This window comes from Dipodomys merriami, unplaced genomic scaffold (assembly GCF_024711535.1).
Source record: "Dipodomys merriami isolate MVZ:Mamm:240054 unplaced genomic scaffold, mDipMer1.0.p SCAF_2, whole genome shotgun sequence".
Lineage (NCBI taxonomy): Eukaryota > Metazoa > Chordata > Mammalia > Rodentia > Heteromyidae > Dipodomys > Dipodomys merriami.
Genome location: NW_027203381.1, coordinates 94,017,477 through 94,045,286, shown reverse-complemented (window position 1 = coordinate 94,045,286; position 27,810 = coordinate 94,017,477). Strand labels below are relative to the sequence as shown.

The 27,810-nt window shown below is 34.0% G+C and overlaps 1 protein-coding gene across 5 annotated transcripts in view; it reads left to right on the top strand.

Moving 5' to 3' along the window:
• The window catches only part of Csnk2a2ip (casein kinase 2 subunit alpha' interacting protein), an 80,830-nt gene extending 53,244 nt beyond the window's left edge, over nt 1–27,586 (top strand). For 2 of the 5 annotated variants that reach the window (XM_070028770.1, XM_070028769.1), the window contains exons 2-3: nt 51–205; nt 25,134–27,586. In XM_070028770.1, the coding sequence (XP_069884871.1) occupies nt 25,417–27,582 (2,166 nt within the window). In that variant the 5' untranslated portion in view covers nt 51–205; nt 25,134–25,416 and the 3' untranslated portion in view covers nt 27,583–27,586. Of the gene's footprint in view, nt 1–50; nt 206–15,159; nt 15,231–25,133 lie in introns of those variants that run through there. The other 3 variants (XM_070028771.1, XM_070028772.1, XR_011373435.1) reach the window with 2 other exon arrangements.
• The last annotated feature ends 224 nt before the right edge of the window (nt 27,587–27,810 follow it).

Genomic DNA, 27,810 nt, shown 5'->3' with positions numbered 1-27,810 from the left:
ATGACTTCTATTTGTATCTTCAGTTGTCTAAGATTCTTTTCATCTTACAGAACAACAGCACTTGCCTCCTTCAATCAAGAAATTAAGCTCCACCAACAGAGCAGGATCTCAAAAGCCACCTGAACTTGCTCTTAGCACTATCCTAAGCTTACTCATAAGGACAACTTCTAGCAGAAACTATCCTAGAAATAGTTTTCTTCCAAAGGTCAGTATATGTTTTCTTGGAAAAAAAGAAGAAATATTCTTTTAACATTACGTTATTAAGCATTTTAAGTTTAGATAGCTTAAGATTACTAAGAAAGCATTCTTTAATAGCAGAATTATGCCTTCTCTTTTGATATATGACAGTGTATCAGTGAATTTCTATGTGTATGTGTGTGTGTTTGTAATTTAATTTTATTGTCAATGTGATGTACAGAGGGGTTACAATTACTCATATAGGTAGTAAGTACATTTCTTGTTGAACATTGCTACACCCTCCCTCATTTTTCTCCCATTTCCCTTTCTCCAATCCCCCAAGTTGTAAAGTTCATTTCCAACATATTGTCTTGTATGACTGTGGACTGGTTCACCTTTTGTCTGCTGTCTCACCATTTTATTGTTCCTCTTCCTTCCCTAATTCATATAAACTTATCTACTCCTTCCAGCTTTCAAACTTTGTTAAATAACTCTTACTACATTTTTGTAAATAAGTAACATTATAATGACATTACTCTCTTTAGGAATAAATTCTAAAGAAAAATAGCAATGATAAAATAATGAAACTTGTAAGTCCCATCTGTCACTGGACCTCTAAGACAAAAGTACAATGCATTAATTGTTTTTGTCTTCCAATATTGGGACTGATTAAGTAAATTCCATAAGGGTATGAATAATTCATCTTCTATGTTTTTGTAATTTGGTATCTGCCATGGTGCCTGAAATATAAAGTGTGCACAGTTAATTTTATTGGATAAATGCAAATATTTAAAAAAACAGTTTTTTTCTGTTTTGTTTTTAAGTCATCATCATAGAGCAATTGTAGGATTTGAGAATCTTGTCTAATATACTTGATCCTGAACAATTGTCAGATATATTTGTTTTTTTTCTCATGGGATCATAACTTGTTGATAGAGTTTATAATGAGAGCAATTTTGACCAAGAGAAGGCTTATGATGCTGTCTTAATCTTTCTGACACCATGATGTCATCATCAGTTTTGGGGGTGTGTGTGGAAGGGGAGTGAGGGAATGTAGTTGTGAGAGATGTGAGGGGAAAAACAAAGGAGGAGGCAACAATGCTTGATAAGAAATGTACTCATTACCTTGCTTATGTGATTGTAACCCCTCTGTACAGTATTTTCACAATAAAAACTTATTTAAAAACAGAAAAGAGAAGAATTTAATTAAATATCAATATTGAAATGCAAAAAAAGAAAAAAGTACTACTTTGAGAAAGCCCATCTAAATTTTCTTCTTCTCCAAACCTAAAGAAATTTGCTAAATACTGATGTCATAATCTAGCACTGAGAACTTTTAAATTTGCTACTTATGAATCCCAGTGTTCAGGCTTTCTCTGGTGTGTGCTCTGTTACTGCTACCAGGTAACGATTTCTAAATTACCTGCTGAAAGGTTGATGAATTCACTCATTTATTCAACATTTTCTATTGATCCTCCCTATGTAGCAGATACTATAATATTCACAGGAAGTATAACCATAAAAACACTACTAGTATTTGCATAGGTAAACTAGAGAAAATAATGCCCTTCATTAAAGATAGTGAGAAACAGATACAGCTGGGTAATATTTTTTCTCCTTCCTGTTGTATTGGACTCTTGTAAGTTTTAATATTTTAAACCTTAATATTGGAAGAAAATTCTTTATCATATATAGATAGAAAACTGTAAGCCAAGCCAATGAGCTATATCCATCTAGATCTAATGGACTTACGAAAAGTCCAGTAGATGAAATAGACTCTAGCAACAGCACAGTATTGTTTTTGTAAAAAATAATTTTATTATTATTAAGGTGTTGCACAGAGAGGCTACCAATTTGTAAATCAGGTAATAAGTACATGTTTTGTGTGTGTGGACAATGTTACCCCTTTCTTTACTTCCCCCCAGTTTCTCCCTACTTGTCCATGAGATACAGAGTTTATTTTCCACATAGTATATACTGAATAACATGATTGCATTTGTTCACCCTTCCTCTCTCCCTTTACCCCCACTAGAAAAAAAAAATACAAAAGCCAAACCAAACACCACTAGCAGCAGTAACAACAAAAATAATAACAGAGAAACGTGTTCAGGCCAGGTTCTTAAGGCATGGGGGAATCCCATTTTACTGATGAAGCATCTGCAGTTGATTAGTCATGAAGATGGAGCTGTACATTATACTGTGATACTGTTGTTTCTTTGTGAGTGAATAGTAATGCATAAACCATGGTGTAGGGATACATCACTGTATTTGCGTTTTGAGCTTTGTGTCTTTGAATCCATTGTTAAGTAATTTTGGCATAGGTGTTTCATAGCTTTGTTTTTTGTTTTTTAATATGGCAAGTGGGAAAGTTGTGAGAGGGATCCATCCATGAGGTGATGCAGAAGCTAAGATAGGAGCAGCTGCAAAAGAGAAGCAGGCAACAGAAAACCAGTAGGCAGTGAGATTTTTTTAAAAATTAGAACCGAGGAGAAAAAAAAATACATGGGAGAAAAGGTCTACAGGTTTCAATTTTAATTACTTAATAGAAAATAAGGAAGAGTTTTGACATGGTATTGAACTTACCAGTTATTCAAACTATAAATGCTTCGTGTGTCTTCATTTATTTTGATCATTATTTTTCCCAAATATTTTATGTTAGGATAATATTATCTTTTGTTGACTAACTTGATTTCTGTTTTATTATTTTTGATGATGTTGTTCATATAGTTTAATTTTTTACTTTTTATTAATGAGTACTAGAAGAAAATTGATATTCTTCTATTAGTCTTGTATCCTAATTGATAAACTCATTTACAAGTTCTAATAGTTAAATGTTAATATTGGGGAGGATTATGTCGTTCATGAATAGAGACAGTCTTATTCCTTTCCAATGTAGATATCCTTTATTTATTTTTTATCTTGAAGAGCTGACTTGAGTCTCAACTACAGTGCCAAAGAATATTTATGTGAACTCTTATTTTTCTGTTGAAATAAGGGTTTCATTAATTCTGGGAAGGATTTTATATTTCTTAAAAGTTGGAATTGAGGTTGATTTCAAAATTCAATTTAAATATAGCCACAGTACTTACGTTCTAGGTAATTTGCCATAAACATATCCTATAAACTTCCTAAGGGTCTGAGTGTCTTGTTCACTTCTGTTTTTGATTTCTATGTCTAGAAAATACTTATACTTTACTGAAATTGTGGAATTTTTACTTTATGGCCTACATCCTGCCTATTCACCCTCTTTCCATCAACAGTTATAAAAGTAAACCTTTACATGTATCAAAAGATTATTTGCATAGAACTGTTTGTCACAAACTAAAAAAGATTATATTCAATGCTCACGAAAAGAACAAAAATTAAAATTGAAATCACAAAATACTGCAAGTCTAGACTGTTATAATTCTTTTGGCTACTTGACATGGGAGTCTTTTTTTTTTGTATTAGACTACACAGTCTGGTTACTATCATCATCTTGATGGTTCCTCTTTCTTTAGTTTAATCTTGATATGTCTGCATGACACTTCTTTTAAATCATCTCTCATTTGTTGTGCAAGGAAGTTAAATTTGTCTGTCTTTACTTCCAAACCTACATTCAGTTTGAACTTTTTTGATGTAATACTCTTCATGTTTGAGTGAATGGATACCTCTATGCTAGTCTCTCTTACTAGATTGATAACATTAGCAAAAGGGCTTTGCTCTGAAGTGATATTTACTTTTGTTTTTCATTGAATTGACATGCATTACTCAGCCTAAGTGTTTCATGACTGTCAAGTTGTTACAAGAAATATTGCTATGTACGTCAATATGTTAAAAAGGCATATTTTTTTCCTACTGCTACCACTACCACTGCTAGTATCAATATTACTACTCTATCGTGTAGCGCCTAAGGAAGCTAATTATGGATAATGTTTGGGAGATTCCCAAAGAGCTTTCAGCCAAAGTGACTGTATTGCTCAGTATACCTTCTAAATATTATTATTCTTGTAAGACTGGTTTATATATAAATATAAATATAAACAGCTGTGTGTATAATTTGATTAGAAGCCTGTTCTGCTCATCTTGTTATATGAAAAAATGTTTATGTACAGCTTGGTCATCTCTATTTTGGATATCTGAAAACTAAAATGATCTAAACTCCAAAACATTTTGAAGACTGTAACACTTCACATGAATAAATCCACATCTGATGTCATGTGAGGTATGACAGTCTAAATGCAGATATGCTGAAAATGTTGCATAAAATTATGTGTACATTATGTGTATAGGTATAAAATGTATTTTATTTTTATACTTATGCTCAAGTCTATCCAATAATCTAGGAATAATTTCAAAAGGGGAAAATGAAGACAACAGAGGAGAGTATATATAAGAAAAAAAATTTAAGGTTTTTAGACAAGTAAATCTAAGACAGAGAAATGACTCAAGAACCAAATTAGTATATTGATAATAAGCAAAAGAGAAGAAAATATCCTTATATGTGAACATAACATCAGCCCTCGTAACAGCATGGCCACATTGTAGAACTTCAAAAACATTCAAATTTTCTAAGAAAAAAATTGAAATGAGCTTCTTTCTAAATAGTGACTTTATTAATTTATATCAAAACTATTGATTAGTAAGAAAGAATATAACAAAGATACAATTTTTTTGAAAAGCTATTAGAAGATATATTGTTATAAGTACAAAATATCCAAGGGGGGAAAACTATTGAGCTATGCACATATGATTATATAAGATGATGTTAAGTGAAATGAACCCCAAGATAGAGAAACAAATATCTTTTTTCTTTCTTGTTATTGTTTCTAACATATTTATAATGTACCATGTGATTTTGTTGTTGCTTTCTATGTTTCTCCTCCATGGTATAAACCCTGTTTTTACTGTATTTGAAGGTGGTGCCCTGCATCTTGTGTATACACTTCTCTAATTCGGGGAGGGAAAGGGAAAAAAAAAACAAAACGCTCATATAAGGATACAGGTTGACCCAGTGTAACAATGAAATGTACAAAACACTATTTTGAAAACGAACTTTACAACTTTGGCAGGAGACAGGGAGGGTAGTTGTAGAGGTGGGAGGAAAAGGATGGTAGGGGAAAACAAAGGAGGAGGCAACAATGTTCAATAGGAAATGTACTCATTACCTTGTTCTCGGAACTGTAAACCCTCTGTACAACATTTTTATAATAAAAAAAGTTAGTATCTAAGTTGAACTCAGTATTTAAATGAAGCTCCAGTATCAGCATGCACACACACACACACACACACACACACACACACACACACACACACACACATACATACTGCAACAAAGTAAATATGTCAGACAATTATACAGGAAGAATTGAATAGAAATTTCCCAAATTAAAAAAAAAACTACTTCAGTGTTAAAAAAAATGGTAAAGCAAAAATAAATCTTACCCCAAATATATAATTATAATTTAGGTTTTCATAGGTTTTTTGTAGTATTAATTTAATCAAGTATAATTTTTGATCCTTATATATCACTTAATATTTACTAATAATTAGTGTTCCATCTCAATAATAATTATTATGAGTACACAGATAAATGTCTCTACACAGTTGTATATTATCTAGGTACATATAGTGACATATATTTAAAACGCTGTGCAAGTGCAAAGACTCACTCTTTCTAGACAAATCCTATACCACAGAGCTGCACCTCTAGCTGTATCTAAAGTTTCGTTATTATAACAAAATCATCTTTTCTCACTGTACATATGTACTTATCCTCATATCTTTGATTAAGGTAAAGTCTTAGAGGCAGAATGATCCGCAGAACAAGTTTTAGACTCAACATATTTACCGGACAGCATTCCAGTTTATATTTAATTATATCACTGTCTGAAATAAAATTTAAGTACTCACAGGTCATTAGGATAACTATTATTTAAAAAATGTTAAACTTAAATGACTTTCTTCTATTTTTTAAAATTATGGCCATATTTTAATATTATTCATTCATCACTCAGGATAGAGCATTATTCTTTTCAAATTATTTCTTTTTTACTACCATTAAGGTCTTTATTCTTTTTTATGTTGTTATATATTATGTATTGACTAATCATATATAATATATATGGTTTTCATTTTTATTTATAAATTTTTGTGTAGATAAAATTATGGACGTTAATTTGTAGTTTTTATTGTTAATTTTTTTGATTGTCACAAAAATTGTTTGTGTTTATACTGTGCTATGTGATTTTTTGATTCTACCATGTATTGTGTTAGGTTCAAATCAGAAAGCCCTCATCTATATCTTCAAACATTTATCGGTACTTTATGTTGACCAGATTCAAAATCACAATGAACGGGAATGAAATAGAAAAGGTGAATTTGTTCCAAATTTACCATGGTCATGTATGAAAATATTACTTTGGAACCACTTTAATATTACAAATGAATGCTAACCTCAAACACAACAAAATATGCCTAAATAAAAAATTTAAAAACACACTAAAAATCACTTCTGGTAGATTTCTTTTAATATACAATACAATACCTCTTTAGTGTTCAATAGAATACTAGAACTTTCTAGGTTGATCTATTATTTAAAATGTCATTAACCTGTGTTAGTTTTGATTTTTAGACAGCCACTTTTCTTGTTTCCTCACATTACTTTTGCCTTATTTTGTATTATGCACAAGTCCATCTGCCCAAATCTGATTGATTCTTTCACATTTTCCAAGTTTAACTTCTAATTTTTCTAATTTTACTCTAGTATTTGGGCTCTTGTTTACAAACAAGTAGAACACACTGATTTGAACAGGAAAAGAATTTATTGATTGCTGGGAAAACAGCAATTTAAAAACAGTCAGAAATACTAGTAACCGACATCATAATGAAAATATCGTGTAACGGGTCTCTTCAGAACTCTGTGCTTTGCTGTGCTAAAAAAAAGAGTAGCACAGTTTGTACTATTGCTGTAGTCCTGGATGTGGACAGCTGTCGCCCCCACCCTTGCATCTTATTGCTTTTGTTGTTTTCATCGTCATGGCTTGTTGCTTCTTTCTTGTATAACTGTAATGCCAAATCTTAGCATGTGTTCATGAATGGTCATTTGTTCATGACTAGAACTTAAACCTTCTGCCATGTGAGATAGATAATATATTCTTATTTTGAGCAATTTTGAGCCAAGATTTTCTGTTATTTCAAGCTAAAATGTCTCAGCCAGTACAAAATTTGGATCCCAAATGATATGTTCCTAGTAACAAATCTAAAATGTAAGGCTAATTGTGTGGAGGAGATTGGATGGAGGATAGTATGAAAGTTGATGACTCCTATTTTTGTAGTGTGAAAGTTGATGGCCATTTTGAAGCAACAGGAAAAAATATTAATTGATTGCTTACAGTTGCAAATGCTTATAACTGACTACTTGTTCAATAATATTCTTTTTTTTTGGTGGTGGTGGTGGCGCTTGAAATCTGGACCTGGACACTGTCTCAGCTCTTCAGCTTAAGTCTAGCGCTTTACCATTTGAGCCACAGCACCACTTCAGGTTTTATGGTGATTTATTGGAAATAAAAGTCTCAAGGTCTTTCCTGCCCCGCCTGGCTTTGGATCTTGATCCTCAGATGTCAGCCTCCTGAGTAGTTAGGATTACAGGTGTAAGCCATCAGCGCCTGGCAATAACATTCTTTTAATCATTCTTTTCCTGGAAATACAATAAGATTTCTCTGAAAAGGCCAGCCATAAGGAAAAGCAGAATGCAAGATGGTATCTTCCCCCTAATGGCTACTCTTAAAGAACCTTTAAGAAAGTCATTGAAAGTTTCCATTTGCAAAAGCTTCTGTTTAACAAGGTACAAATTTTTAAAGATTCAGAAGTATCAAATATCAGCTCATGGATTTAGGGAGACCAAAGGTATGCTAATGTGTCTATGGATTTCACTGTTAAAATGATCAAATTTAAGTGAACAAGCTACCAACGTTCAATTCCATAAAAGTTCTATAGCCATCAAAATTCAATTCCTAAGACAGACTTTATGTCACCAAAAAAGAAAAAGACTGTTAATACCCCCCTAGTTTTACCTCAGCAGTGGACTTACAAAGTGGATGAAAGCTTTGGGTGAAAACTGGAAAGAGTTTATGTGAGAAAGTAGAATGAGAAGGAGGATCTGCTATATGCCTGTGGTCTTCCATCCATCCCACTTCCTAAAGTGCTTTTGAGTATTCCCAAGAATTTGAAGTATCCACCCCTTTATCTAACATTATACTCATTTTTTAAATCTGCTCTGAGGAGTAGATGTTGAATATAAAAATTTATTTCAGCAATGTTAGACCTCTTAACAGAAATTGAGTAAGTGACAGAATGGGTAAGTTAACAGAATAGTCAAGTGACTGAATTCTAGACAATTAGTTGTAAGAGGAAGTTCAGAACTAGGCTTCTGATGATAGTTTCATCATTCTTAAGAGACTCAAGAGGAAACAAGCTATTTCAGTTCCTTTGAATATTTCCTTGGGTTTCCATATGTAATTCTAGACATTGCTACAGTTATCTGCCTACCTAAAATGAAGATAATTCAAATCAGAGAGGAAGACAGAACCTGTAATACAGAGGATTATAGAAAAGTGGATTCAGAAGTTAATCTTCTCTAAAAAAAAAAAGTCCATGATCCCTCTGGGTATGGGGTATAGTGCTAAATGAATGATCTCCTCATTTGTTCATCAGACAAGTTGGATTTTTATATTACTTGAAGCTTTAAAAAACTGAATATTCCCATGGCACATTTAGTATGAAAATGAACAGAGCTCAAGTTTAAACTTTAACAGAACAATTTTTATGTGATGAGGATTTGTAGTAATTTAATGTGAGTGTTCTCTTAACCAAATGGCAAAGTCAGATCTGGTTCTTATAAAATACAGTTTGAGTCACTAGAACACTTTGAAACTTATAATTAATGTAAGATTGGCTGAGATAAATTTTAGTGTGTGTGATATATAGAAAAGGAGAGAGAAAAGATCAAAGAAACAAGGACAACAAAAGGTAGAGGAAAGGGAAAGATTGGAAGAGGAAGAAGAAATAATCAGATTTAGTGCAAAAGGCTCTCTAAAACCTGAATAATTTATGCAAATTAGGAAGGAGTAACATATATTTAAACTTCATAAACAATTTGTACAATATGCATCATAAATGCCAAAAATTATGAATTATAATGATAACATATTGAAAAGAATACAAGGTTAATATGTTAATAAATGAAATTTAAATTTAAGATCATTAAGGGGACTTTCAAAACAAGTCAAGTGATTTGCTGTCCAGATACTTTCAGAAGTCAGAAAGAGTTGGTATGAATTGAAAAGAGATATGTGATTTGTTTATCTTTAAAGAGATCTTTTCCCTCTAAAATGCACTTTTGGCCACATTTCACAGCCGAACTGATGGTTGACTTATATCATGCTAACAAGATGGCTTTTCTATTACATATAATCTTTTCATGAAATTTAAACAAAATCTAAATCTAATTATAAAATGCAAAAATGTATAAACTTTTAAAAGAAAAGAAATATGACATAAGTTCATAATTAAAATAATTAAAACAATGTTGGCCTGTCTGAGGGACTTGGGCTCTCTCTGTAGTGAAGGAAATGTGAATATTTCGGAAGAAGGGAGAGACTCATCTGGTCCTGATAAGACATGGAATTTTGCTGGGGCAATCAGTTTGTTGGATTAGGTACCTGTTGCATTGCAACTACAAGAAAGAACCCAAACAAAACTTGAATTATTGTACTCATACCATTGTTTTAAGTGAAAATTGCAAAACTTCATAAAATGGTCAGTATTTAAAAACAGTTGTGCACATGTGAACTTCCAGAATTGTCAACAGGAAAGTATGGATAATTTTATCATCTTTTTTTTGGGGGGGGGGTCCGGTTGTGGGGCCTGAACTCTGGGCCTGGGCACTGTCCCTCAGCTCTTCAGCTCAAGGCTAGCGTTCTACCACTTGAGCCACAGTGCCACTTCTGGCTTTTTTCTTATGTGGTGATGAGGAATCGAACCCAGGGCCTCATGCATGCAAGGTAAGCGCTCTACCCCTGAGCCACCTTCCCAGCCCCCAATTTTATCATGTTTTAATCAGATTCTTAGTGTTCACAATTACAAAGAAGTAACTCTAGGTCAGAATAAAATCCAATATGCTTGAAATTTATGACTATTTATTTGAAATTTGGTTAATTCAACATAGAAACTTTTTTGTTTTACTGAGGTTTAAAGATAGAACCTGAAAATTGCTAGGCAGGCACTTTACCCCCCGACCTACTTCCTTATCATTTTATGTTTTATTTTCTATTAAAAATTATGTCTCATATTTGTGCTCAGGCAGGCTTGGACCATGATTTTCCTATTTATGCTTTCCTAGTAGCTGGGTTGACAAGTTTGCACTACCAAACTCAGCTTTAATTGGTTGCAATTGGATCTGGCATACATTTTGCCCTGATTGGTCTCAAATTTTGATACTTCAGAACTCTGCCTACTGTTTAGCTAGGATTACATTGAATGAACTATTATAAGTAACAATAAGTGAATTATAATTAGAGCAAAAATTAATTTCTTTATCGGGTCAGAAAAATTTCAAGTCATAGTTCTTTTTCCATTTTTGTCCTGGTGTCCAACTAAACTAACAACGGTGATGTCAGTTGCTGCTATTTGTATGTCTTCTAAAACTTCAAACTACTTCAAAGTACCTAAGAGTTTATTTCATTAGAAGCCCATTAGCCCTACCAATTATTGACAGATGTTTCAGAATTCATGACATATTCCCTTGTGTTAAAAATGGAACTTTCCATATTTTCAGTTTGATTGAATTTGAACAGGAACTAGAAGATTGGGAAATACGTTCGGGATCCAAACTAGAAGGAACTCATAGTGTTATTATAAAACCATCCTTAAATACCCTTGATCTCATCTCATTTCTTAGAAAAAAAATGTCAATTTAATAAATCTTTTCCAAGTCAAAATCATTTCCAAATGTCAAAAATACTGGTTCAAAAAGAATTTTGGCATTAAAAAAAGTGAAGTTCGATTGCCATTATAAAAACAACCAACTCTGATTATTTGTTGAGCTTACTCCAGTATTAAAAATAGTATTTCTTTTTAGCAATCATAGATTATATTCTACTTCTCCATGTCTCACTTTTAGTATCTTTTTTTAATTCTTACTACCATGCTCATTTTTTATTTCTGTTATTGTATTAACTTTAATAGCATTTAAATTTTAATATTTTTGTTGCTTTGATTTTTATTGTTGTTAATTAATTGAAGGAAGGAGTTGTCATTCAACAGAGCAGTTTATGATGCAGTGACTTGACCAATACCTCCCCTTTCACCATTCTCGCCCACCTGACACTGTACCCTTTTCCTGACTCTTCTTAATTTTAGGTTATATATTGGCTTTTTTGGGTAATTTAACAAAGCAACTTATGAATATAATGCATCCCTTCAACATCTTCATCCTCCTTTGACCCCTTCCCTTATTTTTCTCAATTCTGTGGAATATACCATACATTCTGGCCTGCATTCTACTCCTTTCTCCATTCTTCTACTCCTCCCCTCTTGGCCCCTTCTCTTGCAAGTATCTATTTCCTGGCATTTGCATGTTTACTGAGATAAATGTGTTAAAATTCACCTATCCTTCTAAAAGTACTGAGTTTCCTACTAATTATTCTTAGGTTAAAAAGGAAGAACTTGATAAAATGAATCTACAAAGACAGAAAAAAAATGTTCTCTAACAAATGTGAGAGTTGGGCTGGGAAGGTGGCTCAGTGGTAGAGTGGTTGCCTTGCATGCTCAAGGCCCTGGGTTCGATTCCTCAACACCACATAAGCAAAAAGAAAAAAGCTGGAAGTGGTGCTGTGGCTCAAGTGGTAGAGCGCTAGCCTTGAGCTGAAGAGCTGAGGGTCAGTGCCCAGGCCCAGAGTTCAGGCCCCATGACCGGACCTAAAAAAAACCAAAATCAAACAAACAAACAAAAAAAACCAAATGTGTGAGAGTTTGTGTTTCAACACCAGCCCTTACTAATTTCCAAATCTATGCATTTTTAATGATTTTTATGCTTTTTTGTTTGTTTCTGTTTTATTATGCTTTTTTATGACGTGTGTTCCAGTTGACTTTTTTATTTTGTACTCCTCCTGGGGCTTGAACTCAGGGCCTGGACCTTGTCCCGGAGCCTTTTTGTGCTCAAAGCTAGTGCTCTACCACTTGAACCACAGGACCACTTGTCATGAACTTTCTTGCCCAGGCTGGCTTTGCACTGTGATCCTCAGATCTCAGCCCAATAAGAAGCTAGGATTACAGGCATGAACCACCTGTGCCCGTCTTCCTGTTGACTTTAAATCTAGAGGTGTGCATTAAATTCTACTGTAAGTTTATAAATTGCTGTTGCATCACTGGAAAAATATCTTGCCAACTTTTCGGATACCTCTGTATGACTTTCCATGGGCCACTGGATTACACGAAATGATCAACTATATATTCCATTTCATGTTATCCTCAAAAGCCTTTATCACTTTCCATGGGCTTTCTAAACTCTTTAACCTCCCTTAAGTGCTTCACAGTTCCTCTCATGGTTATATTTATCTTATGCCCTGGTTCTCTCCTTAGCATTCTGCTTTGGAAACCTGGCTGTCCTTAAATCATCCTGCCAAATATGGCATCTTGCTCATGAAATCTTTATAATCTTAATCTGTCATCCTTCTTTCAAGTCTCCCCCAAGTCTATGACTTTGCAAGCCCTGCTTCTTTTATTTCCCAGCCCTGCATTGTTGACACCAACTCTTGCTTGAATAATGTGGCTGGTAACTTGTCAATAAGTTGAATATAGATGTGTCAAAATGATGTCTTATGTGTGTGTGTGTGTGTGTGTGTGTGTGTGTGTGTGTGTGTGTGTCCTGTGATAATTTCATTCCAGTAGAATTTCCTTTGAGATCCCTATTGTGCTGATATTTAAGTATTAACATTTTTATGGGTTCTAGTTTAGTTCATTTGCTTGAAAAATTCAAAGAAGTGAAGCCCCATCTCTGATTGTATAGTGGCTAGGATTCTGCATCCCTTTCTTCTTTCTTTCTTTTAAAATTAAATTGGATTTTTGAGGAAATGGAAGAAAATGTTCTAAAGTGGCATTTTGATTAGACTGGACAATCACATTAGCTGGTGTAACCTGACTATTTATTCTCCAAACTGAATGGATTTGTAAAGAGAACAGAGTTACTATAATTACACAGGACAGTCTCAGGTAAACTTGATCCCATTAATGGTATGATTTTAGGAAAGTCACTTATTCTTTTTGAGGTTTCAGTTTACTCATCCATAGATAGCAGTTGGAACTAAATATTTGAGACTACTAGCCTCTCAAATTTTCATATCTCAAGCTGGGTGCCAGTGGTTCACACCTGTAATCCTAGCTACTCAGAAGGTTAAGATCTAAGGATCGCAGTTCAAAGCCAGCCTGGGCAGGAAAGCCTATGAGACTCTTATCGTCAATAAACCAACAGAAAACCGAAGTGGTGCTGTGGCTCAAGTAGTAGAGTGATAGCCTTGTGCTGAAGAGCCTGAGGGATAGCACCCAGGGCGAGTTCAAGCCCCATGATTGACAAAAAAAAAAATCCATATCTTTAAAATATTAAATGTGCCATAAAATAAGATGGCTTTGTAAATTTCTTCTACTATTTCTTTTACTACATATATCATTTACTTTTGCATTTTACATTTTGAGTTTATAAGTAATATGAATATAGGAAATGGTAAGAAAAACCCCTTCTAGAAAATGATCAAATTTAGAAAAGTAACATCAGCCATTAAAGATAAACTCTTTTTCAGACTAACTACAAAGTTGCTAAAGAAATAATAACAATTGAGTAGATAGCAACACAAACAGCCTATGATAGATTAATATAAATACCGAAAGTATCCTTGAGGTTTCAAAGAGGCAGTGTATGTGGGAAGGGATTTGAAGTTGTCTGGAAGGACTTCTCCAAAGAATGTGTGTAGAAATTCATGTGAAGATAGGATGTAGGACTGTTTGGATAAAGGTAAACAGCTTAGAAAATTTTTTAAACTTTCTGGGGGAAAAATCAACTTTTGAGTGTTAATATTTTCCTTAATGTATTCACCAAACCACATATTAGTGTTGATTGTTATTTAGATTTTTTCATATACAAACTAGGTTTTGGATTTGTGTGTGTGTGTGTGGATGGGTGGGTGTATGTCAGTCGTAGGGCTTGAACTCAGAGACCTGGGCTCTGGTCCCTGAGCTTACTCAAGGCTTGAGCCACAGCTCCACATTTGGCTTTTTGTGGTTAATTGGAATTTGGAATCTCATGGATTTTCTTGCGGGGCTGGCTTTGCACCATGATCCTTTGATCTCAGCCTCCTGAGTAGCTAGGATTATAGGTGTGAGCCACCAGTGCCCAGCTGTTTCGTTTTTGTTTTTTGTTTGTTTCTGTTGTTTTTTCTGCCTTAAAATAATATTAGAAATGTGTGTTCTGCATATAAGCTCCAAAGTCTAGAAGTAGCCTGTATTTCTCACGTAATCTAGAAATTATCTTAGCATCTTTCTGTAGCATGTAACACATTTATCCTGTTGCTTTACCCCAAATGCCAGGAAATAGCCTGACCAGATATAGATTAATATATATATATATATTATGTTTTAATGCCACTATTTGAATTTCAAAAAAGAGTAAATAATCCTTAATTATGCATTCAAGTTTTTAAAACTTTTCTGCAGGTGTAGAAGTGGATCTAGGCTACTTAATTTAATAACACATTCTAAGAGTTCAAAGGCAAATTAAAAGGATAGTACAATTTAATAAATGGCTAATTTATCTATGTGTTGCCTGCAGAAGTTTATGTATCAAGGGAGAAACCATACATTAAGTCAACAAGAGGAGCTTCTATTAGCTGACATCAGGAAGGTGTAACCTTGTTTTTCTTTATAAAGATGTATAACTGCTTAATTTTTCAGCTCCTGCCAAGAAAATGATTGAAGTTTATTATTCTTCAAGTCCAGGAAAGACACATGTGTCTGAATCTTGCCTACTCAACATTTCTATTCAAATCATACAGCTTCTGCAGAACAGTGTATTTTATTACTGTGGGAAGAAAAAGAGAAACACAAGGATTAAAATGTAATACGTATTTTAGTTTCCTATATTAACTGATTTTGAGATCATTTATTCTTTCAGCTGATGTACCAGGTCCCAAAAAATCTTATTTAGAGTATTTTCATGATTGATTATATTCAGGTTTAAATCCTGAAATGTGGAGTTGTTTTCTTATCATATTCTTTGGTTTCAATCATCTCATATATTGAACAGTATATACCTTTTGCAATAAATATGAAGAATCAAATTTAGTCAGAGAATACATCTTCTTTAGCTAAATAGACTTGCCATAGAATTATTGTAAAAGTATCATGACATATCTAGATGAAAGTTTTGATTTCAATGCAAAACCCCATATTTTTCATTCCTAGTTAATTCTGAATGATCAGTACGTAGACTTTTTGTTACAGTCCAATCTGTACATGGATTTTATTGTTTTATCTAATGCATGCTTCAAGAACAGAAATCATAATATGATACTAGTATATGTTTATGTTTATAGAAGTTTCTCCAACTAATTATCCCATCTTTATGAAACATGATAGATATTTTAGTAAGTAAAAAGCAAATGAAGCAAGGTTTAAAGTTTTTTTTTAAATAATTGAATCTAATGTAGAGCCCAGGTTGGATTTGAACTTATTATGAAGCCCAGGCTGGCCCTGTACCCAGAACAGGAAAGCTGCTTCAGTTGCTTGAGAGCTGGTATTACAGGTATATGTGAACATGCTTGACTAGGAAAATTTCTTTTGGATAAGGAGAGAAGTTAAAATGATACAGTTCTTGAAAATAAAAATTGAATAGCTTCACATGAAGGTAAAAGCCTGATATGTAAAACTAACTGCTATTTTACATGTACTGTAAAGCAACATTAACACACAGTCATGCATGTATGCAAATACACATATAAATACACCTGATCCAACACAACTATTTGATGTAACACAAACATATAAACCCAAACACAAATACATATCTCAAGTCTTTCTAACTTTTGTTTCTGAAATTCTTAAGGGGTATTCAGATTTGTTAATATGAATTTGCCTATGGGTGTACAACTAAATACCAGAACAATACCCAAACAAAATACAAAATACAAAAAGCATAATAAACTTAAAATGTATAGAGGTATACTCATAATTTGAATTTTTGTAATGATATGATAATAAGCATAACAATGATTGGTTATATATGTATTAGTAAACACTATACCAAGGACTTTAGTTTTTCACATTTCTCATACCAAAGTATAAGATATGTACTACTATTTTATTTATTTAACAGATGAGGAAACAAATTGCAGAATTTAAATAATATGTTCACTGTCAAAAGTTAGAAAATATTCAGCTGGGATGTAGTTTTAATCCTCTTGACTTGAATTTTTAAACTACTATCTCTGAAGTATGATTATCATTTAAGCACTGTGCATTGTTTCATCCCTGTATGGATTTTTATAAAGTCTTGTTATGTTAGTACAATCAAAACTACATACAATCAATAATCACAGAGTGTAATTAAATAGCTTTTGTATTGTTAATTCTTCATAGACTTCATATTTTACTCTAACTGCTTTAATAACAGTCCATTTCAGTGGTTTCAAAATAGAATTAAAAGTGGATTTACTTTTAAGAAAATACTAAAATACGAATCCCACATTTGATGTACCTTCAGGCTAAAAAGTTGAAAAAAATATACAAGTATGGTTTTAACATGAAATAATTTAGTGCCTTTTCTTATTCACCCTCATGCGCTGGTTAGTTATATGAGTTAAAAACTCTTCTAGGCAGTTGCAGAGGGTTTGTAAACATACTGTTTGTATTAAGTGTCTGGTGTTTGGCACTGCTCTTCAATGTAAACATCTGGATTTTACCTCAACTGCTTAAAATTGTTGATACAGCAATTTTGATAGTACTAGAAGCAAAGAAGTATATGAAAACACAGAGCTGGGTTCCAAATAGAAGGGTTTAGGAGATAGAGTTAAGAAAATGGAGTGCAAATTGAGAAAAGAGGTGCAGAGATCTAGGTCAAAGAGAAAAGTTCAAGAAGATGAAGGGAAAAGTCTTGGAAGGTATGCCTAGATTACTGGAAACAGATGCTGGCAGCAGTCAGGGGAGAGCAGATGATTTTGCTGAAGGTGAATTATTCTTTAAAGACAGAAACAGAAATGGAATGGCCTATTTATACAGAGGGAAGAATTCAAACTGTGAATTCCTTTAAAAAAACAATGATAAACAAATAAAAAACCCAAATAGTGCAACAAAACAGGCACTTAAAAGGTGGGGGAGGTCACGGGCAGAAGGGAAAAGGAAAGAAGAAAGAGGAAGGGAGGGCAATGAAGTCATAATATTCAATACTTAACTTCTGAAATTAAGAAGAATGAGGAAGGAGGGACTGGATGAAGAATGATAGAGGGGGTGACATAGATCAAGATGCGTGGCACTAGTTATTGCAAATAAAGGAAACCATGGGACCTATCTAGTCTATGTCTGAGACAAGCAGAAAGGGTCAGATAAGTTGATGTTAGGCGAAATGAACCCAAGATAAGCACTCAAATGGTTTCTTTCTTGCTATTGTTTCTAACATGTTTATAAGATGATTTCTTTGTTGCTTTCCCCCATGATATGACCCCTGTTTTCACTGTATTTGATGTTGGTATAATTTGGGGAGGGGAAGGGAAAAAACAAATTGTTTAAATAGGGATACAGGTGGACCCATTGCAACAATGAGATGTACAAGATGTTATGTCGAAAAATTAACTTTACAACTTTGGCAGGGGAATGGGGGCAGAGGGGAGGGCAGGGATGGTAAGGGGGAACAAAGGAAGAGGCAATAATGTTCAGTAGGAAATGCACTCTTGCCCATGTAATTGTAATCCCTCTGTATGGTATTTTCACAATAAAAACACTTATTAATAAAAATAAATAAATGAATTACTACATAAAGCAAAAAAAAGATGCATGGCACTTATGAACTGATTTGTCAGAGGGTAATTCTTGTGTACATCTATTTAAATTAAAGATAATAAAATTATAATTAAAAATTCTTCCTATCCATTTTGAGTAGAAAAGTCACAATGTCCAACAGTGGTTAGGAATTGTAGGGCTAGACTTCCAGGCCTCACAAAAGTAGAAATAATGTCAGTCTTTACTGACATGGGCTGTTGTAGAGAAGCAAAATCAATACAGAAACAGAAGGTTGTGTAAATGTGGGGTATTTGTCAGCATTATTTTGATAATGCTTCAATTCTTATTGCCCAGTTTTCTGTGAATAGAAATATCTGGGAAATAGAGTAATAGAAAGAATGAACAGGGTGATGAAATCACCCTGACTTAGAGCATATATACATATATATCTTTATATATATAATTTATTTATTTACTTATTTTTGTTGGTCATGAGGCTTGAACTCTGGGCCTGGGTGCTCTCCCTGCACTCTCCAGCTCAAGGTGAGCTCTCTACCGCTTGAGTCACAGCGCCACTTCTGGCTTTTTTCTTTTTGCTTATGTGGTGCTGAGAAATCAAACCCAGGGCCTCATGCATGCAAGGCAAGCGCTCTACCACTAAGCCACCTTCCCAGCCCTTCTGACTTAGCATATTGATATTAAATTTTCAAACTGAGTTTCCTTTTTCCTTTTTAAAAAATTTTTATTTGGTCATTCTTGAGGCTTGGACTCAAAGCCTGGGCACTGTCTCTTTTACTCAAGGATAGTGCTCTACCACTTTGGGCCACAGCACCACTTCTGGCTTTTTGGTGGTTAAATGGAGATAAGAATCTCCTGGACTTTCCTCCCTGGGCTGGCTTTGAACCAGGATCCTCATATCTCCTCGCCCTGAGTAGCTAGGATTACAGGTGTTAGCCACCAGCCCCAAGCCCTTTTGTGTTTTTGTTTTCATTGTTTTAGTAAGACATTGTGAACAATTAAACACATTTTTTGTAGTATGAGACAATATTTTCAAAAGAAAATATAACAGGATTATGACATCGTGTTTTCAATGTTTACACCTAGATGGTATCTAGGCATGGTATCTAGGCATGGTATCTAGGCATGGTATCTAGGCATGGTAGCTTCCAGGGAAGCTTAGAGAGAAGAAACCAGAGAATTCAAGAACTTGAGCAAGCTTGGACAATATAGGGAGAGCACATCTCTAATGACGCTGTTATTTACTAAAGAAGACTGAAAGTTGATTAATTCACAGTAATTTGATCTTTCATAATTAATTTGTTTTTTTTTCTGAGATTACTTGAGAAATATTGGATAAGGAATAATGCGAAAATCTAAAAACGATTTACAATAGACACAGAAGGATTACATTCATCATTAAATGGTACATGTGTGTGTGCACGCACGCACGTGTGTGTGTGTGTGTGTGTGTGTGTGAGTATGCACACCAGTACTGAAGCTTGAACTGACAGCTTGAGTGTTGTCCCTGAGCTTTTCTTGCTCCAGGCTAGTGTTCTACCACTTGAGCCACAGCTTAACTTCAGGAGTCTGAGTCTTATGGACTTTCCTGTCCTGGCTATATTGAACTGCAGTCTTCAGATCTCAGTCTCCTGAGTAGCTAGGATTACAGGCATGTGCCACCTGTGCCTGACAGAATAAATACAACACTATAAAAACTGACTTAAATTAGTATACATTTAGGTAAAGACATTAATACCAGTTAATTTCCAAAAGTATTACATATTTTTTACAGAAATTTAAAAAGTCTATATTGCTTTTGCTTAGTAATTTCAGAGAACTAAAATGTGTTACTTGTCATTATGACAATATTTTGATTTGCGATGATAACTGGAAAACTAATTTCCTATGTTTGGAAAAGGAAACTAAGATGGCTAGCTGTTTTTCCCAAGTATATTTTAGAATATACTCTTTCATTCTTATCTTAAAATGACTAACATTTGGCCATTACCAAATATACTGATATGGAAATGTTTTGTATAAGCATTAAATAGTTTAATAAATTTGTAAGGAAATCTGCATTGTTAAAATCAAATCATTTTCAGTTCACACGCTGTTAAGTGGAAAACATGAATTAAATAAAATGAAAGCAGTATGCAACTCAGCAAATTTCAGTTTAGAGGCTATGCTCTTGGTTTTGTATAAGCAAAATATCTTGAATTAGACATGCAATGTAATCAACAGGTCCCTTATTTTGTCATGGTTTTCCATGAGGTGTTTTCACAGCTGCTTTCTCAAGATCTGTGTATCCTATGTCACGTAAATTATTGTCACTGCTGTTTTAAACCTAGTGGCTATTTCCAGGAAGGCACTTTCTTTGAAGAATGTTCTGTCTTGTGAAAACTTGATACAGAATTATCCTTAATAATTTCACTTTTTGCTAAGATGTGAGGATTGTTTGATGTCCTGCTAAACTGGGACTTTGTTAATAAGAAAAGATCATGAAAATTCTAGCCCAGTGTGCCATATTCTAAAACAAAGTTTGCTTCACTCACTTATTAGAAGCATACTATTAGGAAACTGATTCACTGGTTGGTTTATTGTCTTTAGAGAGACATCTCAAATCTTAATCCCAATGGCATTATTGATCTTATATGTCTATACATATCTACCTGTTTCTCAGCTTTCTGTATTATTCCACTGAACATTTTTGCCTAACTTTCTACCAATACCATCCTCTTTTGACCACTACTCCATTTTCTATCAATTATGATTATGTTTATAATAAATGAAACAAAAGCGTAAAAACATATGAAGTTGTATGCAAAAGAACACAAAAGTACAAAGTGAAGTCTGGGATTTTTAGAGGAGAATCTAAAGTCTAATTTCTTAGAAAAAAATTCACAGCCCAACAGAATGAGTATCAGGAATCTGGTACGTGAAAGTTGTGCGCAGGAAGTAAATGGGAGTTAGTAAAGGAATGAAGAAAGAGCCGGTCGCTGGTGGCTCACGCCTGTAATCCTAGCTACTCAGGAGGCTGAGATCTAAGGATCGCGGTTCAAAGCCAGCCCGGGCAGGAAAGACCGTGAGACTCCTATCTCCAATAAACCACCAGAAAACCGGAAGTGGCGCTGTAGCTCAAGTGGTAGAGCGCTTGCCTTGAGCTGAAGAGCTGAGGGACAACGCCCAGGCCCAGAGTTCAAGCCCCATGACCGACCAAAAAAAAAAAAAAAAGGAATGAAGAAAGGTAAGGAGGGGAGAACACAGTCATAATAATCAACGCATACCCGATATGAAACTAACAAAATTGAGGGGAGGAGGATGGGTTAGGAAGGATGGGAGAGAATTATGACAGGGGTGACATTGATCAAGGTGCATTTTACTTATAAAATGATCTGTTGCATGGTAATGCCTTTGTACAACTGCTTAAAAATAAAAAAAACCTATAATTTAAGTAAAGGAAACAGAATGAAGTAGCAAGTATTGTGTGCTTGTGTGTGTGTGTATGTGTGTGTATGTATTAGGAGGAAAACAAAGTCATAAATGAAATAGAGATGACAAATTTTTAGATTCTTTTCTTGATTACTAAAAATGTTTATATTTTCCCATACATTTCAAGTACATATATATTTGTAATTAAATGCATATACTTGTATTGAAGTACTAATTATACTTATTGTATCTAAAATATCTCATGTTACCACGAATCCTATTAAATATTGTTATTGAGGAAAATGGCTGTCCCATATATACTGACTTCATAACCAGTTAAATCACTTAAATTTCTGAATTTATGTACTTATTTCTATTGGATTTTCCATGTTTTCATAAATAATACATATCCTTTAGTTTCTCTCTTTTAATAAGTTGTAGTTCTTTTTTTCTTATTTCCTTCTATAGTTTGTTCTGAAACAATGGTAAGTTATAGAAACAATGGTGGTTATGCTATTTATTGTCAAGTTATGATAAGGCTGCCTTATATTTTAATGCTATCTGAATAGTTGGTTTTTGCTTTTTGATTAGTATTCGTTCCTAACTAATAACTAAGCTTTTCTGATTTTATTGAGGTTTATGAGGAATGGAAGATGCACTTTATTTTAAACCATTTATTAAGATCTCTCTATGAACTTATCAACATAGCAAATTATATATCTTAATAATATATCATTGCTTTGATTGAAAAGGTCAACTTGATTATTCAATTATTCTTTTATTATACTCTTAAATTAAGAGTTTCATTTTAGGGATTCCTGCTCATTTGAAATAAGTAATCTTAATCCATTATTTACCCATTAATTTGGAATTGCCTTTGTCATAATTCAATATCTGAGTTACACACAAAAGTTTCAGAGAACCAGTTGAAAGTTTTCTATATTTATCATTCTCTGTAAAAGTTCATTTGACATCATAGATTGCAGCTCATGGAAAATTTAAACCAAATCAACCATAAAACCTTGAGCACAAAGAATGGTTGAGCTAATTATTTTATAATAATATTCATTTTCTTTTTGTACATTTTTATTGTAAAAATGCTGTACAGAGGGGTTACAGTTACATAAGCAAGGTACTGAGTACATTTACTATTGAGAAAACTGTAGTGTCATTCAAATTTCTTCCATGTTTTGATTATTATCTGTGACACTTTGGTGGTTATAACCAAATGTTTTCTTTTAAGGAGAGTGTCATTTGTTGGTTAAGTCTGAAAATGGAAAATATTCAGAAAAGTTACTTTTCAGGTTTTGTTTTGTTTTAGATTGGACTCCTTTCCTTCTTTCCTTCCTTCCTTCCTTTGTTTTGCCTTTCTTTTTTATTTTAGACAGTTGTTCTATTTGTTTTGAGTTCCTTTATTCCTGTCCAGATGATAGCAAGATTTCTACATCATTCTTGTTTTCATTAATTTTTTTTAATGTTTTCAGTGTGTGTGCCATATTGTCCCTTAATGTTTACCTTGCCATGCAATTTGGTCTCAGATGTGTCTCTTCTATAATTAACATCGTCTCATATATTTTTACAGTCTTTTTGAAGTAAAGGAACCTACCAAAATATAGCCAGTGAGAGTGATAGAACTTAATTATCACAGACTGCATTCACCTCTGCAGTCATCATCCAGGTCTGAAAAAAAGAACATTACTACAATCCCAGAAGCACTTCTGTGTTTCCTCTTCTTCCTCAGCAGCAGTCATGCAGACTGTCACAATGGCCTACTATTCTAGTTCTGATTTAGAACCTGAATAGAATTTAAGTGTGTAGCATTTCCTATACATGTTTGTTTATGCATGTTGCTATAATTTGTTACACACACACCCAGGGTACTACATGACAGGCCAGTTTTCTAGACATCAACATAAAATAGCACTGCTATTATTTTTATATAATAATAGTAATGTTTAACTTTGAAATATGTCTCAGTTGTTTTATGTTACTATTTTGTTTGAAACATTCATTGTTACTTGAAAAAAATTCTAAAGAAACTATAAGAATTGAAAATGAGTGAATTAAGATTCTAATAAGATGATTTTAAGTAAATGCAAATAGAATGAGAAGAAATATGTGAAAAGCCATCTTGGAAAATGAAAAAAAAATTCTGGGAAATGAATATATACTAAACTATTTAGACAAGTTGACCTCTATGTGTTAAATTTGTTTGCTAGAAATTGTGGTAATCGTGGTGGGAAAGGGGAAAGTTTGAATGAAGATTTCCAAACACATTCAGATAGAAGAAATTTTATCTCATAATTGATATTTAAACAGGGTAATTACAATGTACAACATACTCTATATTTCATAATTAGAAGAGATGAGTTTGAAGGATCTCAACAAAGAAACAATATTAAAGGAAATAGAGATTTGATTATTAAACATCTGATTTGATTATTATACATTATATTTATATTTTTAGAATTAACCTATTCTAGTCTGTAATAAATACAAATAGCATTTGCTAAACAAAATAAAATAAATTAACATTAAGAATTAAAGTGAGAAGGGGAAAAACAAATAATTTAAATAGGGATACAGGTGGACCCATCGCAACAATAAGATGTACAATGAACTTTACAACTTTGGTGGGGGGGCGGGGAGGATTGGGAGGGTGGGGGGAGAATGGGAAGGGGAAACAAAGGAGGAGGCTACAATGCTTGATAAGAAATGTATTCATTATTTTGCCCATGTAATTGTAACCCCTCTGTACAGTATTTTCACAATAAAAAAAGAAAAAAAGAATTAAAGTGATAAAAATTTATAGATCCAATAATAAAAATGAAAACTGGAAATGGGTTTTTAGAACGGTTATCTGTTTTTTTGTTTGTTTTTAGTTTTTGTCGGTTGTGGCGCATGAACTATGTTCCTGGGCACTGTCCTTAAGCTCTTCAGCTCAAGGTGATTACTCTACCATTTGAGCCACAGTGCCACTTCCTGGTTATCATTTTTAAAGCCTAAAGGATAAAGACTTAATTGACTGATCCAAAAACATATTGTAGTTACTCTAAGGTTTTTTTTTTTTTAATATCTTGGGTTTAAAATCTGAGCATCTGGGTCATGAAAGTGTAATTATGTATCTTATCAGGTATATTGTTTTAAAAAATGGCATGCTTGCTTCCTGTAGTTAGACATATCAGGATCAAGATAATCAGGATTTTTTAAAAGGTAAATACAAAAGTTAATAAAGACTATTTTATTGAGAACTTCTTATATCCTGGAGACTGTTAGATACTTTATATGGATTTTCTTAGTCTGTAGCCCAGTAAATTAAATACTATATTTATCTATTTTACAGATGAATAATGGGTTGAGAACATTTAATTCAAAGATATGCTAAGTAATATACACCTGGGGCCTGGGATTTGACATAAAGCATCTACTCTCATCATTACTTTTAAAGATAAATCATTTTGCCTGAGAGGAACTCTTTCAAACACTCTTTACTATTTTGTTAACAGGAACTATTCTCACAAGAGGAAGGAAAAACCTGGATATTAAAGGGAAGACAAAAGGCAATCTCAAACGGTCCTTTTTTTTTTTTTTTTTTTTGACAAACTCATCTATGTAAGAATCTTGAGACATTCTATAACATTGGGAATCAACAAAGAGGTTACAAGAAAGAATCTGGGAACTGCCAAGTAACATCTATTAAAGTGTCTGTTATTCATTGAATTGGGCTTAAAAGGCTCTAACATCCCCATAAACCAACTGCTTTTGTAAAGTTTTGTGCCACAGCACAACATGGAGTCTTTGGCATATCATTATGAACATTTTGTGCCTTTAGACAGCTCTAAACAAGTGGCCACAAAGAATTCATTAACACATGAATATGCAGGTGGAAACCTAAATCAACACAATAACCAACCTGTGGAGGAAGTGCAATCCCAAAGCAATAACAATATAGCACCTCCAGTAAACTCTAACAAGAAGATCCAAAGCTGCCCAGTATTGCCTTCCCCCAAATCTCGATTATCAGTGTCCCAAGATGTCTATAACAGGATTATTCAACCACAATCATCCCACTCCAAATGTTCAGACAAACCTTCACTGAATCTTCACTGGAAAACTTCATTGTGCCCCTCACGGAAAGCCCTGAACTTACCTTTTTCTTATTTCAAATCTCCGGCAACATCTTCATCTAACTTTAATAAGACACCATTATCATTGGAACCCAACCAGAGGGTCCTGAGGTCAAGATTACTCCTCCTGAAACCTGACAATTCATCTTCAATTCCAGATGTTTGGGTATCACCTTCATTGAAGTCCAGTGAAAAAGTCTCAAGTTCATTATCCCCCCTCCAACAGGAAGAAACGACTTCCCTAAACATTATCTGGACATCATCCTCTTTGAGAACCAACCAAAAAGCCTGTAGCTCAACAACACTTCAAACTAAATCTCCAAAAACAACGTCATTGGATTGCCTTTGGAAATCTTTATTGGAGCGAAATCAAAAGTCTTTGCAGTCACCATTACTCAAGAAAAAACTACAAGCAAATAAATGCGTTCAGACATCACCTTCTCTGGAGTTTAATTACATGGGAATGAGCTCCCCATTACCTGAACCCAGACTTCAGAGATTACCTACAGTAAACTCTAACACCCATGTCATGACTTTACCACTGTCTCACTTAACATTAAAGAAATCATCTTTATCAGATTCTATTCACCAGTCTTCGAGGTTTCCACTGTTTGAGTCAAAGTCTCAAACCATTAGGCTTAATGGTAATTTTAAGGCCCTGAAATCACCAACTTATCACTCCAAGTTGAATACCACTTCACCAAATGACAAATACAGGCCTACACATATATGGCCATTCCATCCCACACTAAATACATCTGGCCAATCATTATCAAGCATCAAACACTGCATCAGGAGCACAGCTTCTACCTTGGGTTCCAAACTCCAAAGTACAAGCAGCTTTGACTTTAGGTCAAAGACAAAATTAAATAAAGAATTTCCCTGGACTTTTAGTTATATATATCCCTGCGTTGTGAAAGGTGGAACTCTGCCCGATGATGTTGTAAACAAAATTATCAATTCTATCTCCAAGACGAGAATCCAGAGAGATATTTGTAGACAGATTCTCTTTCGAAGGATGAGGGGAAGGCCAAATCCCCATCCAGGCCCACGCCTTTCAACAGCGTATACAGTTTGTTTAGCTTGTGCTTCCTGCATAAAATCTCATTGTAACCATCGTATAGGAAGGAAAGATCCTCGGTGTGCAAGGCTGTTTGTTATACCAACACCTGAGACGACTACTGAGGGGAAAGTAGTGGTAAAACTACTTCTTATTCTTTCTCTACCAGAGATTTCATCTTCTCTCCTATTTCCTATGAAGGACAATCAGCTTGACGAAGCTCTGGATAACGACCTTGAAGGAATGGAGAAAATGCCGCAGGTGATCCGCACATCACAATCTGGTATCTGCCAGGAAAAGCTTTCTACCAAGAAGAAAGTTAGTGAACAGTCGCAGGCTACTGAATGGCTGCTTTATGTTAAAAGTACAAATGCTTTACATCTGCCATCCCAGTTCCCAACCCCTTCTTCCTCTTTCTCCTCCTTGTCAGTTTCTTCTGCCTCCTCTTCTTCCTCTTCTTCCTCCTCTTGTTCTGCTTTGCCCATCCCGCCCCCTCCTACTGAAAAAGCCTGTCACCAATCTCCCCCCCCAGATAGAGTGTTCACAAAAGTACTAAGTTACCAACATCGACTGCCCCAGGGGGTCTCCTGGCTTGAGTTTATATGTAGTAAAGATTACCAACCACTTGAGGGAAAGCTGCAACAAAGCCAAGTACCATCTCTCCAGTCAAAGTCTGTGCAGCGCTACATCAGTATAAAAGGCACAAAGGGACCAAGCTTACTGTTCAAATTTTTCCAAAAAAAGTTCAAAATGAGAAATTCTGATTAAATGAACATCGTGTCTTTAAAAAAAAAGCAATGACCTCCTAGTTTTTTGGGACTAGTGTTTGATTTCTTCTCATATTTATTAATATTCTGACACTGAATTTTAGTCATCCATCTAAGAACTATCATGTTTAATTTTATGACTTGAGTAAAAGAGCATAAATCTCTTAGAAGTTAAAACATGAATCCTACATATTTAAGAGAATGCCTGCATAGAATAACCGCTCTATAA